The following is a 16,432-nucleotide window of genomic DNA, read 5'->3' on the forward strand; positions in this document are numbered from 1 at the left end:
CATATTTTCTTCTTGAATGAGAATGTACCGACAAATAAGACAGGTGCGAGTATGGACGGTTCAAATTTTCTAAGACTGCTCCCCAGTTTGAAGTAGATTAAGAGTCCAACTATCATTCAGATATATATATATATATATGGGTCATGTTAACTTGTATATCCGTGTACATGTTAAGGTTTAATAAATAATTGTTTAATGGTATTGGAAATTGTGTTTTTTTGTCTTATTCTACTAGAAATTGGTAATTTTTGCAATAAAAACAACAAATCATGTTCCCAAACAAATCTTGTTTCTAATGCAAAATAATGTTAATTTAATGCACCTTAAGATGTACACGGGTATACAAGTTAAGAGGACCCTATATATATATATATATATATATATATATATCGGAGTCCAACTAGATTGGGGATAAAGATTATCCGAAACCCGTAAATTTCTCTCTTTATCCAACTAAAATAATCCTTATTATAAAATAAATATATTAGATAAATTAAATTTTTATTCTTAGAATTTTAGTCATATTATAATTGTTTAATTATCCGCTTCTGATTATTTTTTTTTTATTTATAACAGCTCTATTTACTGAATTTTCAGAAGAAGTTCTTTGTTTTTTCCATTGATCCCTTTTTCAGTTCAATGGCTACTACGACCAGTGAGAATGTACCAGTATTTTCAAGTCTTGAATCAGTATACGGCGGAGACGGAGGATCTCAATTAGAAGAAGTTCAAATTCGTTATGATAATTTGAAATCTAAATTCCAACAAGTTTTTGGTCACCTGCCTGATGTCTTTGCTCGATCTCCAGGTTTGATCTTTTTTTCCATCAATTTATTGTTTAAAGTCTCGATTTCGATCATGCTGAGCTTGATAAGTGATGTGAATTTGGGAAATTTTTGGGTTTTTGAAGTTTTTATTGTGCTGTGATTTGAATGAATTTGATCATGATGGTGAAGAAGATGCTAGCAGAATTTGGGGTTTAAAGTTTACAGTTTCTGACTCGGTTCTGACTCGTATCTGAGTGGGGCATGTTTACTGCTGAGATAATTGATCATTGATATTTTTAGGTTCGGTATGTTTTTGTGTTGTGATTTGAATGAAATGAATTTCACCATGATGGTGGATATGTTAGAATAATTTGCGATTTAAAGTTTACAGTTTTCCATGTCTGACTCGGAAGCTTTAGAGTCAGTTACACGAAATTGAACCAAAATTGTTCATGCCTGGATAGACAGAGAGGCCTTATGTACGTTGAGCTAATTGATCGATTCGGATAAGGATGAGTCGCTATGAGGGTTGAAAATTGTGGCTGAGTTTTCTGTCTTCTGATTTTTTGTGTGTTTATTTTGGCTAGAGTCGGTTGATATTAGTGTTCTGAATGAAATATGTGCTGAGGTTTAAACTATTTGTTGAATGTACTATATATACAGGTAGAGTGAACTTGATTGGGGAACATATTGATTATGAGGGATACTCGGTGTTGCCAATGGCTATACGTCAAGATACCATCATTGCCATTCGTAAGCACGACGATTCCGAATCACCCAAGCAAGTTAGAATAGCTAATTTGAATGAGGAAAAGTATGCTATGTGTACTTATCCCGCTGATCCTGAACAGGTATACATCTCTTTTCTTTTTCATATTTTGGAATATAATTCGAGCATATACTAAATTTCTTGTGTACATTGGTGTTCCTTGACCGATTAGTATCATTTTCTGTACGCGTTTACGTTGTGTACTTTAATAAAGGTAAATAACAATGGGTTACCTGCAGGACATTGATTTGAAGAATCACAAGTGGGGACACTATTTTATTTGTGGGTAAGAAAAGTTTTTTTTCCTGATTGCGTAGTCTAGTCAGATGATGACAACAAATATTGAATTGCTTGTGTACAATGTGTCTGCAGGTACAAAGGATTTCATGAATTTGCTAAATCAAAAGGTGTAGATGTTGGTGTTCCAGTTGGTCTCGATGTTCTAGTAGATGGAACTGTGCCTACAGGTTTTCCCTGCACTTTCAGTTATTACATGCTATTTTAAAATAGTTCAATTTTGCTGAAACCGGGTTAATAACAGTACATGTACAGGAAAAGTTTAAACTTTTTAGCAATTTCTACCCAGGATCTGGATTATCAAGCTCAGCAGCATTTGTGTGTTCCTCAACCATTGCATTGATGGCTGTTTTTGACGTGAATTTCCCTAAGGTATCCTGAACTCAAACCTTTGCCATTTTATTTTAGTATGTCTTGTGTAGATGCTAATTGATTCCATTTTACAGAAAGAGATAGCGCAGCTTACATGTGAATGCGAGCGCCATATTGGGACACAATCTGGGGGGATGGACCAGGTATGATAAACTCACTCTGATACTGCTATTATGCTCGTTTTTTCTAGCATCTTCCGTTACAGTTACAGTAACTTTATATAGTTACTATAAAGTTCAGTTGTAAGACATCAATTGGACCCCATCTATTGGTTGCTTGCTTTTGTGTAGATTGATTTTGTCATCCCTAAGCAAAAATATGCCACGTAGTCTTACACCGCTTGTTGCACTACATTATATGTATTCTGTTATAAGTTAAGGGTATGAGTTAAGCACCCTTATCGGCTGTAATAAGCTTACTTGTATCTTAAGTATAGTCCTCTGTCAGTTAATTCATCCTGGATGCAAGCTGATCTTTCTTTTCTGGCAGGCAATCTCCGTAATGGCCAAATCTGGATTTGCAGCATTGATTGATTTTAACCCTATCCATGCCACTGATGTGCAACTTCCTGCTGGTGGGACTTTTGTGATAGCTCATTCATTGGCAGAGTCTCAAAAAGCAGTAACTGCAGCAACAAATTATAATAATCGAGTTGTTGAGTGTCGTCTAGCATCAGTGAGTTTTTACCGTTTTTTCTTCAAACTGCTTCTGCTGCTATTCTCCAAAATCTAAAGTATAATAGAAGTTGTTTCGATGGTTTCTGAAAAATTGCAGATTGTCCTTGGTATAAAGCTAGGAATGAAACCAGAGGAAGCACTCTCCAAAGTGAAAACTCTATCTGATGTTGAGGGTTTATGCGTTTCATATGCTGACAGTCGTGGCTCTTCTAACCCTGTCCTTGCTGTCAAGGTATCCATATGCTTTCTCTCTGCTTAGGCTTATGAATAATGCCACTATTCAAGGATTTGCAAGAGGAAATTCTCTGTCTGTTACATTTGTGTGATCGTATAAAGCTTGCTTGCGCTATGGGTTTATGATACTTAAGAAATCCGACTGAAGGCTCTATGGGTTTTATGGCGTCCGCTTATTTTGAAAGATTAAAGGGCAATACGTTGTCAAAGTTTTTCTTTCAGTTCAAGTTATATTTCTTTCCAGTTACTATTGTAAGTCAAATTCTCTTCATTCTTGACAGGAATTTTTGAAGGAAGAGCCTTATACAGCTGAAGACATTCAAGAGATCATACAGGAAAATCTGGAATCAGTCTTTTCTAGTTCATCATCTTCACTGGATGTTCTCAAGGCCGCAAAGCACTTCAAATTGTTCCAGGTAATTCTTTCGACACAATTTAACCATCATGTATTCAATGACAATGGATCTGGGTTTGCTTGTCCAGAAAAGTAAAGTAGAAGTTAATTGCTACTTACTGCTTTTATGATGTAGAAATTTGTATGAGTTTTGTTTCTTGCTGTCGTTTTTGAGTTTTGTGTACATATCTGTTGCAGCGGGCATCTCACGTATACTCAGAAGCTAAGCGTGTCTATGCTTTCAAGGAAACTGTATTATCAAAACTAAGGTGCGTCCACCTTGTAAATGTGCTATGCTTTAACATCATTTTATATGCCAACCCATTTGCACACTGGTGCTTATTTGATAAAAAAAACAAATAGTGTTTTCTCTGTCCCATAGAAAATGTGGTGATTAGGTGTGGATTTACAGAAGAAACTGTTTTTTCTTTCTTCTATCCTGTCATGTTCTTTTTGAATCTGGAATAAGTAATAAGAAAAACATAATTTGACAAGACTAGTAGTCTTTAAGTTTCCTTAAATTTAACTGCTGCTAAATTTGGTTTTCTAGTGACGAGGAGATGCTACAAAAGCTTGGTGATTTGATGAATGATAGCCATCACAGCTGCAGTGTCTTGTACGAATGCAGGTATTCTAATGGTTCGCTCTTGTTTACGTGATTCATATAGATACGTATAGTATTGATGTATCTTCACACATCTACCTGAAAGATTCTTCTAGTCGTATAATGCTATCTAATTTCTTAAGTGTTTTTTGTCATCTCTTTTTCCCAATTCCTTAGTTGCCCAGAGTTGGAAGAGCTAGTAAAAGTTTGCCGGGACAATGGCGCACTTGGGGCAAGGCTAACTGGAGCTGGATGGGGTGGTTGTGCAGTAGCTTTGGTTAAAGAGAACATTGTTCCACAATTCATTCTCAATTTGAAAGTTAGTACAACCATCTTGCATTACTAGAAATTGCCCATGTTACTATTAAGATTTTACCTTTTAACATTTTTCCATATAGTCATGAATTGATTATATTCTTTGTGTTTCAGTGACTATTTCTGAAAGGGTTGTTCTTTTAACGATCTAGTCATGCTACTAACTGATCTTTTTGTATTTCAGGAACAATTCTACCAATCAAGGATCGATAAGGGAGTAATCAACAAGAACGAGCTCGGACTTTATGTGTTTGCCTCCAATCCATCAAGTGGAGCTGCAATACTCAAGGTGTAGTCCTCCATCTGTAAATGTTGCATATACATCAATGTCCTTACATTGGGGAGTAGGCTAATATTACAACATCGTCTTGTAAAGAGAACTATCTATTTTCTTCTGGTTTTTCAGTGTTCAATCGTTGAACATACAATTTTTTTCCCAAGTTCAATAAAATATATAAAAAGTTGTAAAATATTATGGTACAACCTCACATATCAAAGGACCCAAATACACAATCCTGGTGGTGGTTCGATGACAAGGAAAGGTATTAAAAATTGTACAGGTGCTAAAAGGAGGTACCTTTTTGGTTAAGGGGGGGAAACCAGGACTGTATTGTATAACCGGAACTATAGCAGTCGAGCTTGAGCACCAATGACAGCAGTCACACCACCACTCTAAAATTAACTAGTAAAGTTCCGCAACTTCTTCTTCCCTTCTTCTTCTTCTTCAAGTTTAATCAAGCTAAGACTAAGTTACTTTAGATATTATAAAGGTATTGAATGTTTCATTCTATCTTATTTCTTCAAAGATTATGATTATTTCTTCAAAGATTGTGATACTATGACTATGAGTGTTAGGTTTGAATACGTTTTGATATTATGAGGAAGATTTGATTTTACGAATCTGCAAATTAGGGTTTTGTGATGTTAAATTTTTCGGGGGATATTTCAAAATTAGGGTTCATTTTTGCTGATTTACATAGTAATATGAACTGGGTTATGCTTAATTAGGTCAATTTATTTAGTAAACATAGAACTAGGTCAGAAATCAATAGTGCTGATTTTGATGTTTCATATTATATGATGCTGTTGTTGACATCTTGCTCATGTTTTCATGTTCTATATAGATTATTATTGATAATCGAATTTAGGGGAGATACCCATTTTTGTGGTCTATATAGATTATACTCATAATGTATAAGCTGCAGTTAGGAAGTGACGGCGTGTTAACCCTTCCACTTAGATGTGCTGATATTCCAACATTTGCAAGTTAGATGTGCTGCTCATGTGCTTGCACTTGTTGTGAATGCTGGCTTGGGAGAGTATCACATGGCTATTAAGAGAATAAGGATAGTGGTCAAGTATGTTATGAGTTCCCCTGCTAGGTTGAATAAATTTGTGGATTGTGCTGCTCTTGAAAAGATAGATTGCAAAAAGGCTTTAGTTTTAGATGTCGATACCAGATGAAATTCAACTTACTTGATGATAGGGCTTTCAAAAGCTTTGAAGTAAGTTGAAGTCCATCTGGTATCGACATCTAGCATGAGATGGTAGGGCTTTCAAAAAGAAATTTTGTTTCAAAGAAAGTTTCATTCCTCCGGTATTTTCTACTTCTAGTGTTGTTGTTGGTGATATTGATATGGAAGAAGCTTGTACCTCTGCAACTGATATGAATTCTTCAAGAAATCAAAATAAAGGCAAGAAGAGAGCCCCTCCTCCACCTCCTGTACATGCACCATATTTGGAAGATTGGGCCAATGCAAGATCATTTGGGAAAATTCTAAAGGTATTCTATGATTTAACTGTCAAGTTTTCTTATTTTACATGTGTGACTTCACATGAGTTCTGTTTAATGTATGTGTCATTCATAGAACAGTGAAAACATGTGTAAAAAGTCCAGACCCATTTCTCTCTGGTATTGGCGTTAAAATGCAAGATAAGTTTAATCAGTATAGGGGAAAATATGAGAAAATCAACTCTCTCATGTTCATTGCTGTTTTGCTTGATCCAGGTAACAAAATGAAAGGTTTGAATTTGAATTTTATTCTTGATACATTAGATATCAAGGGTTCGTCATTGCGTAATTACTTATGGAATTTTGTGAGAACTGATTTTGAAGATCTTTTTGAAGAGTACAAAAGTATTTATCCAAGTGATGAAAACATGTCAATTGTTTCAAGTGTTGGTGATGAAGTTACTCAATTTTCTGGAATTGATGATGATGAAGATTCTGCCTATGCTAGTCTTATGGCAGAGAGAGCAATAGAAGATGAGGAGGATGGCACTGTGCAGGGGAAATCTGAGTTGGAGTTATATTTAGAGGAGTACGTGAACTGATAATGAGCCCTACCGGTGTTCAGTTTGATATTTTGGGTTGGTGGGAGACTAATTTTACAAGGAATCACATATTATCACTCATGGAAAAAGATGTACTAGCCATACCAGTCTCTTCCGTTGCCTCGGAATCTGCTCCGGTTGTATAGTTGTTATAGCATTCAATGAGGAAAGAGTTGGTGTAGAGAATTGTAGAAAAACACCATAATATTCTGTGTTGAGTAAACGCTGCATGGACACACTATCCAAAAGCATGACAAAAGGAGTATTATTACCCAATAATTGAATGTCTGCGCCATTAATATGGAAACACATAATCAACTTGTTAAAATCCCAAGAAATTTTTCCGAAAGTTCGCAACCATTGCACTCCTAAAACAGCATCACATCCACTAATTGGTAAGATATGAAAGTCAGTAGTAAAAGTGTAATCTTGCATTTGAATTGGAACAGTGAAGCAAGTACCCAGTGTATTAAGTTGACCGCCATCACCAACAGTGACACATAAAGCATTATCTGTAGCTTGCAGCGAATAACCACATCTCTTAGCTAATACAGGATGAAGGAAATCATGAGTGGAATCTGAATCAATCAAAATTGTAAGAGGCTGATCCTTAGAAAAATCATTAATGCGCATAGTTCTAGGGAAAGAAGAACAGTACTGGAAGGCGCGTTATTGATCCATATCGAAGTTCATTGCTTCCTAGGACAGTTGAGGCGTTGATTTGCACGCAAAGCTGGTTACGGATGCTCGTTGATCTTGATCCAAACACCTTAGACGAAGAAGATTGAATTGTATTGTAAGTTTAGATTCTCTCTCTATATCATTCACTTCTTTTCCTTCAATTTATTTCTGTCTATCTCTTTCTGTAGCCTGGGATTTTCTCTCTTTGCTGGGCTTCAAAATTTCTTGTTTGTTTTCTTTAAAACAGTAGTAGTACTTTGTGTCTCTAGTCTTTGTGAAGAAGTAAGGCCATTTTAATAAGCTCTACAAAATTTCTCTCATTATTTACAAAGTTGATAATGATAACTTCATATTTAACTTACTTCATCAAGAAAAATAGGTAACTTCCGTGTATGTAACTAATGGTGTTGTAACTTTTCTTAGATCCATTCCGCTGCCTGCAACTGTCTTGAAGAATCTAGTGAAGTGTTGATGTCGTTCTCCGTCAAGTACGATCAGAAAAGTGGGTATTTCCAGGCCAGTGACCTTCCATGGAACCATAGCTACTCACAATTGGTCGAAGTTTTTGTTTTAGCTATGTCTGAATCTGATGATATCTACTTTGTATTAGTATTAACATGTTTCAAATCTTTATGTACTGTATATGTTTCAATTTTGTCAGTTTCGTGTGGCTGGGTGAAAATTTAACCCGTCGGATATGAGAAACTGAACAAAGTAAAAGGTTATCTATAAATCTGTCGGTTAGTCAAAACCGTTTGGTTTTTAACCGAACCGAGTAAGAATCAAACCGAGTGAAACCGAAAACTTAATGTTTTCGTTGGTTCTTAATATTGAAAAACCGAGTACTTCGGTTTTGGTTATGCAAAACGCCATACCGAACCGAACCATGCGAAGCCCTACGTATTACGCTATATAAAGAAATTTTTCTATAACTTGGAGCAACAACTATGGCCAGCCGTGAGTTGGCATCGATGGGTGCCATGAGACTTTAATTTATTAAGGAAACCGCGTACGATCAGAAAATAAGTGTCCAACTTATTTTAGGAATGCTTATAGGTATTTAGGATTTCCTCTTCCCTATATAAATATATACTAGGTATCACCGGGGCCTTACGGCCCCGGCTCAACCTCTCTTTTTAGTTAAGTGCACATACTTTAGATACACATTTCTAGAAATTAGATACATAGTTCCAGCAAAAATACATCTTCAAACAAAACCATCAATCACTTAAAAGCATAAGTAGTGCATTAACTATAACTTAGAATTCAGAACACGTTCTGGCATGCAAATAACAAAATAACATTGATGTCGCATCCTGATACATGATTTGTACACCAACTTAGAGGTGTACACATATTAAGTGGAAATTAATTTCGTAATGTCGTATGCTACTATACCTAATAACCAACATAAGTTTCTCACTATAAACCTTGTTCGACACTTCTCCTAATTCCCAACCTACAATTTGAAATTGAATTATGATGAGCCCGTGTTGCTAGTAAATGATATTATTATAGTTACTCTTTATATTAAACCTATGATCATGCGACATATACTGTGAATTTTAACTGCATATTTAAAGGTGCATATGACAGCACTTTGTGTTGAACTCCGATTGAAAAATAAAAAATAGATCATATTCCTTCAACAAACTAAGAGTGGTTAAAAGGCTTTAAAATTAACGATATGACAACAAATAACCAAAAAAAAAGAAAAGAAGTCAATACCTACCTTTTAGTTTAGGACTGCAAAAAGAATTGTTTATGAATATGATTCTATATAAATTTTTGTAAAAACTCATTAACTAAATTGCAAACAAAAAGATTTAACCCTTATAAAAGAGTAAAGTAATAATCTAAAATGATAAATTAAAATTCTTAGTTACATATTTGTACTTATTGTAGTATGCACTGGTACATATGTCACACTCAACCAAAATAACAAAGCAGTAATATATGTTGATCAAAAGAAGACATGACCAATACAACCTTATTGTTTAATGTAAAATGTACCATGACATTACCTTTTAATCCTATTTGACTTCTGCTAGTAGTTTAACCCAAAACTAAATCTATATATCTTTGAATTGTTCTCGACTTCTTAAACCTTTTCTTCAGTTTACACACTATAAGACCTTCTTTGCACATTTTCATTAATTCTCGATCCCAAATTCTATCCATGTTTATACTATGTTTTTTCTATAGATGTTCTTTGAGCGTTAAGATCACACATTCTTATCTTTCTTTTTACTATATGTTCATCTTTGTAATAATATCTCCCAAATTCTTCTATTTGCTTTTTGAATCCATTGTTTGAGGAAAAAAAACTCTTATTTATTTATTTATTTATTTATTTATTTTTATTTTTTCCGAAGCATCTTATATACGATCTCTATATATATGTTCCATTACTTGTTTTTCAAGGAATGAGATTACTTCTTTATCTATTTGTTTTAGTATTTTCTTGTTTAATTAAAATAATATATTTGAAAACAAAAATTGCCTTTATTTTATTTTGTTAAGTTGTAAAGATGTCTACGTAGTTCTTTTGCATATGGACCTTCATTAGGCTTTGAATCTTCTCTGACACCTTAATTTCCCCAGTAATCAAGCTTCCAGTATTTTACTGTCACGTGTTAATAGATGAGTTGTATAATTTTTTACTGAACATTAGGGGCGTATAAATATCGTGTCCTTACGGCCCCGACTCAACCTCTCATTTTAGTCTTAAGTTTACATACTTTATTTCTTCGTAAAAGTACATTTAAAATGAATACAACTTAGTTAATGTAACAAAATACTTTATTTTACTCAGCCTCAGGTGACCCAATATACCTTGCATCGATGTACTGTTGCACCTCATCACATTTACAAATAATTAGTGTTACACGATCATGACCTATCTAGATATCTTTGTGTATGTATTTAATGGACCTTACACCCTCACAGATCTCAATATTAATGTGGCAGTTGAACATCCTAGACAAAGGGTTGTACGACACAACATTTGTTTTGTTCTCGTTGTATCCCCTGCGGACAATCACCTCATCTCCATTGTAGCGGAGAAGAAATATTGGATATCCACTTTCATCCATACTTATACTATCAGTATGTTTCTTCGGATATCCTCAGACGCATTTTCCATTCGTCATGTGCATGGAGTCCACACCACATGGACTATGTACCATGCATTTCATAACGGTCTCAAATAAACTGGATCGGTTTTTTCATCCGGAAATATGGCACGCACGAATTTGTCAACCTGTTCAACCATCTTAATTTTTTCACGACCATCCACGAATATAAGATCATGTATTTGAGGTAAACCACGTTTCTGAAATTCAATTGTGACACATGAGCACCTATTTTTCCGAACATATTCTTGTTCTTTCTTTATATCATTAATTCAGATCTCTTCTACTCGAACACACATATGAGAACAGGACAACACGAAACATATTGATGAGGTATACGTTCATCTCGAATTTCTGCCCAATGCGGATTCGCAGTCATTGCAAGGAAGATATCTTGATGATGATTAAACCGTGTAATGGCCACTGAATCTTGATAAATATCATACATTTTCCCGGGACCACCAATAAAAGTCGTTGGTTAGTATGGCTTAATTACCTCCATCATCGGGATTTAGCCCAGATTTTGTAGGTCCTTTATATTTTTGTATGAACCTGCTCGCAATTTATCTTAATTTTCTTCAGATAATACATGCGGTTCTGTTCTGCAGACGCCCAAGCATCCTAATGAAACCGTTGTTTTTTCTCTTAGGATGGTAAAATACTTGCCTGGACTGTGAAATGGTTTTAGAGTTAAATGTTGCTTAATATGTTTTCCTGTGTCCGGATCCAGCTGTTTGATATGACGGAATGAAAAGAATAAAACGGAATGCAGAGGAAATATCAGGATGGAAACTCATATCCCCGTACGGAAAGAGTTTAACGTAATGCATGGGAAAGTATGCAGGGTGACACTTTGAAATACATTTGAATCCATTTTTCCCCTTTTGATGAAGCATAATATCCTTGAAGTTAGGCTTTTGAGAACAGTCTCCAGGTAGTATAACTGAAACTTCGACAACCGTCGGCAGGTTATAATGCCTTTCTTCTGTAGTTTCCTTATAGTGCATGATGAATTTGACATTTTGTTCAGCCGTATTGACATTGCTCAGAATCTCTTGTGCCTGAAAATATTTAGTGCAAAATACATTATGTTTTGAAATAATTTTTTGAATTGGTTTAAGGGGATTCCGTTTCGCAAGAACATTCAAGGCTTAATTAGGATCATATATATACAACTGTTGATAAATTTGGTCTTTACCCTCGTCGGGTAGTACCTTTCTCGTGTTGGACAGAAGCTCACCGTGAATTTCAATGAATTTTTGGTCATTACCCCTCAAAACTCTCTTATCCAATGTGCAACCAAGGATGGTAAAACCAATCGAAGCTTTGTACTCTGTACTCTCGGATGGGATCTCTAGAAAACCTTGACTTGGCTTTGTCTCTGTCAAGTAAATCCATCAGTTCCTGAGGAGGCTCTCGCAGTGCAAGGAGCATTAGTTTTCCTTTGCGGAAACATTTTGCAAAGGTCAGATTCTCCTTGGATTAGTCGGAGATCCTCTCTTCGATTCATTTACTAAGATAATGATGAACATATAAGTGTAGATTATTTTCTTGTTTACGATGCTATGTGTAGCTACGTGTCCTCCTCATCATCTAAAATACCACAAAATTCATCAGAATTAGCTGATCTAAAATCTTCATTAACAACTGACCTACATGCCACTAAATATAAACATAGTTAACTGCAATTATATATGGACAAATATAAGAAACTATAAAGCCGAAAGATTATGTATAAGGGAGGTTACGCTTCAATATAAGTTGAATCCAAATGTTTAATAGTGGATTCCACAGGATCCATTAAAGCGTCTATAATCATATCGTCATGGTCGCCCGAAATGCTTGAATTCCTCTATCCATTAATCTACAATCAAACAAATATTCTTAGGTACTTAGGCTTGTGAAGAGAACAAATTCTACAAAAATAATTAGTTTAGATATTAACCGGACTATCTGAGACAATACTCTTGCGCAAGTGCTTTGAATACCATTTGCGCATCCGTTTAGGATGGTTGGCGTATAACATACACAGCTAAATATTTTCAGTAATATATACCATCCAGTAAGTCCATGTAAAAAATAAAAACAACATCATCCAGGCTTGACACTATAAAATAACTCATTTTGTATACTTCTTTGATGGATGCATCTCTTCATCTCTGTCCATATAGTCAGATTGGCTCCAATTCCTAAAATTTACCAGCGGAATATGAATAAAATAAATAGAAAAAGGGTATTTTCAAAAAATAAAAGAGTCAAACTTTTTCTCTTTTTTGATAAAATTTTGTATTTGTTTGTAAAGGATTGGAGGGTTGAAAAAACGGAGCTATGGATACACAATTTTTGTGACTTCAGTGGCTCTTTAAAGAAACTCCCTAGCAAAATAAAAGATATAATCCTTTTTTTATATAATTAATTTTTTCATCATGTCTTCAACTTACCTAATAAAAGGTTTATGCTATGATCCATAATTATGTCATTTATTGCTCAAAAAAAGGTTGATCATGACGGCCTATAAACATGTATCGAGATAAATCAGCGCGCTATCGTGTTTGGAACATGAGGCTAGTGGTAAACATTTCTTTAGTCATCCACTTCAATCCAGCACATTAAAATCTACTTTAGTGGTGTACAACTTTCATACTATGTTAGAGGTCCCCTATAATCCGACGACATGAAGATGCAATAAGAGCAAAACCACTGCCACACTTGATATGACCCCCTTCTGGATGCAAAATAACTCGAAATACAACCACAACAATGAAGATAGTTTGATGAATCCTACGTCAATACAATGTCCAATAACAACACAGATGGTTTATAGATTAGACAATAACAATAAGATATGTAGAAAATAACATAACAACTTACGCACTTAACATTAAAGAGACAAATTGACCTCTCTTTTTCCTTACAAAAATATCTAACCGAGGTTGAATTAGTATTTATAGTTCCAATCCAATGAGCTTCAAAAAGCAACATAATTATTATAGACGTAAAAATACTAATGCAGTTCTGTTAGGGATGGTCTTTCTCTCTTTCAGCACGCAGGTCATTAGTTCATGTTTCATAAGGTCCCGGGATCAAGATATTCCACAGTACATATCCATCCTATTTTCACTCTCTATATTTAGTTGGGTCAGTCTTCTTCTTTGCGAGATGAAGATAATGAGAGATGGTTTGCCGATGTTTCAGAAGTTTATTGAGTTCCCAATCAAAATTTCTTCTTCATCTTCAGTGTTAAAACCCTAATGGCCAATAAGAACAGAGCAAAACTTATTCAACAACATCAATAAATTTCTTTTGGATTTTGTTATTTTATTATTGTAAACAACTCGTTATGGGATTGGGATCCCAACCGTTTAACTGGAGATCACAGTCTACTGAAGATATCTTCCTTGCCATGCTTGAAACACAAAATTACATTGTCTAGTATTAAAGAACCTCTTACGAAATATTTGAATAGACTTAGTACAAATGAAAAACATAAGAGATCTAGAGACTTTTATACTCATTATTTCTTGCTTCAAAACACAATAAAGGAGATTAGTGACTTACGACAAAGAATGATCTGTTAGCTACACTAATATGACTAACGCGCATCAAACTGAAAGACAAAGAAAGTGCAGAGAATCATCAAAAAAAAAAAAAAAAACCATTTGCATGTTTTCACAACCTGATAAGCCATATACCATGTTGAGTTCTAAAAGTCTCGCACCATCCTTCGTTAGTGCATCCACAACCTCAACATCCTGAACAACTGATTCCATTTCATTTCAAATTTGGTTATGGGAGTAAATTCTGATGATATGGCCCCGATAGATGCGAACCTGAAATCAGTTTCTTCATAACATGGTAGACGCCTCCCTGACTCTCTTCATACTGTCATGTTTATCCTATTTTTATCCACTTTCGGGTAGCCATTTATTTGGTGTCGAGTTATTTGACACCTTCGCCATCTCTGCATTTTTGTGAAATCAAACATTAACTTTAACATAAAGAGGAGGTTCATTATGTTAGTAAGCATACATAGCAATGAAAAAGCTTTTTAATTCAAAAATTCTACTGACAATTAAGGCGATTAACCTAAATGCAAAGTATATTTTGGGCGTCGTATTACTTTAAGATTGAACAAAGGAGACAAATATCTGGATAGAATATTTCTTTTGTCAATACCTTGTTTGCCAATACCTCTGTATTTTCTTTATAACTTGCAATATAAGCGCAATGAACTGTGGGTAAAATTTTGATGCCTAAGCTTTTGACAATAATCCAAACACGACTCAGTAAGATGACCCAGTAGAAAGCAGTTCATTCCATGCGATCCCAAGGGAATAAAATAAGCGCAGCCCTATTTGAGGATTTTGTTTTTCTTGCAAGTCTGAAAAAAATAGAAAAAATTCAATTACCCAAAAATTTGCAAAAACTCTTGACAGAATTCAAAGACAACTCTATCGTGTTTGGAACATGAGGCTAGTGATACCGATATTTAAAAATGCAGGGGTAACATCTCAAGCTCAGAAGAAAGTGTTGGGTTCAAGTCACATTGCATCTAGGGATTATCCTCTTAAGCTTATGGCGGATTCTCTTGGTCAATTCCACTGATAACTCCGTTTTTTCGAGCGATCCCCGCAACTAAGCTATAATAATATGCCAACTCACCCAAAATGTTTTTCAATGAGACTCTACATGCTCATTAGTGCTGAAAAACGACTAATAGTTCAACAAAAAAATGATCTTTGAGTAAAAAACAGCAGTTTCCAAAAACACACAAAGGAAAGAATTGCACATAATAGCCAAAAACATTGTACAAACTATTTCTGGATAACGGCCACATAAAAGAAAAAATAATCAAACTGCATTGGAGAAGCAAGAAGAATGTTACAGAACAATAATTCTGGATAACAACATATATCATAAAGGTTCATCAAGATCGTGTACTATATATGTTCAGAGAGGGCCAAATGGACTTAGTGAAGACTAACATTTGTATGCCTAGATACTAAGGTTTAGAGACCAAAATTTTGGGTGTCTGTAAAATTGTTGCTTCACTCAATAACTAAATGGAAACATTTTTCTTTCGAAATAATGAGAGAGAAATCATTAGAACATAATCGGAAAAAAATAGGTAACCAAATCCTCAACAATGCTAATTTTGATAAGTAGCAACTACATAATTTCTTACATACTCAAGCTACTAAATTGAAGAAAACATTAGTCTCTCTGATTTTAAGAAAATACCTGAGATCAATTCTAGTGCAGCACAATCCATTACCTGAATTACTATGGTTTGTCATAATAATTTCACCTACAAAAAATGGATTTATCCAAATCATAAGAAAAGAACTGTATTCTACGATAAGATAAATTCAGCAATACATTGGTTCGAAGAGTGAAATTTTACCACTCAGAGGATAAATTCCTTTAATGGGTTGAGAAGATACTCTAACTTATACTATAGTCGTTAAATCCTCTACGGGTGCATTGTCAATTGCACGGCTTATTGTTTGCATAATTTGTGGTCGCCCCCACGACTGACGAACAATACCATACCTGCAAAACATTCATACATGTGAGATAGACATCAAACAGTGACAATGAAAACGAAAGTACATTTGATGATCATTCTATTGGTAATAAGATGTATAAGTACACTGAACTTGTTATGCTTTCCAGAGCAGTAGTAAGTCTCGAAGTCACATCGGCTACACTTTCTCCGCATTGTTTGTTATTCAAGCTTCAAGTGATTCTTATAGCTATCCATTAATTGTATAATTATGTTACGACCATTCTGAAAGATAGTAAAATATACAGGGATTTATGTAATATCAGAGTCAAATGCACTTGACAAACC

The 16,432-nt window shown here is 34.7% G+C and overlaps 1 protein-coding gene across 2 annotated transcripts; it reads left to right on the forward strand.

Annotated features, from left to right (window-relative positions):
* Positions 1 to 503: 503 nt before the first annotated feature.
* LOC113328397 (galactokinase-like) lies at positions 504 to 4,935 on the forward strand. Of its 2 annotated transcripts, none has more exons than XM_026575511.1 (13): positions 504 to 808; positions 1,431 to 1,618; positions 1,776 to 1,822; positions 1,909 to 2,003; positions 2,078 to 2,205; positions 2,280 to 2,348; positions 2,695 to 2,880; positions 2,980 to 3,114; positions 3,398 to 3,532; positions 3,709 to 3,779; positions 4,061 to 4,138; positions 4,292 to 4,433; positions 4,614 to 4,935. In XM_026575511.1, exons 1-13 carry the CDS (start codon positions 640 to 642, stop codon positions 4,722 to 4,724), a joined length of 1,554 nt encoding a protein of 517 aa, XP_026431296.1. In that variant the 5' UTR covers positions 504 to 639; the 3' UTR covers positions 4,725 to 4,935. The 2 variants fall into 2 exon arrangements, with proteins under 2 accessions (XP_026431296.1, XP_026431297.1); XM_026575512.1 differs by having other exon boundaries at positions 506 to 808; positions 2,123 to 2,205.
* Positions 4,936 to 16,432: the final 11,497 nt, after the last annotated feature.

Source organism: Papaver somniferum, unplaced genomic scaffold, assembly GCF_003573695.1.
Source record: "Papaver somniferum cultivar HN1 unplaced genomic scaffold, ASM357369v1 unplaced-scaffold_107, whole genome shotgun sequence".
NCBI lineage: Eukaryota > Viridiplantae > Streptophyta > Magnoliopsida > Ranunculales > Papaveraceae > Papaver > Papaver somniferum.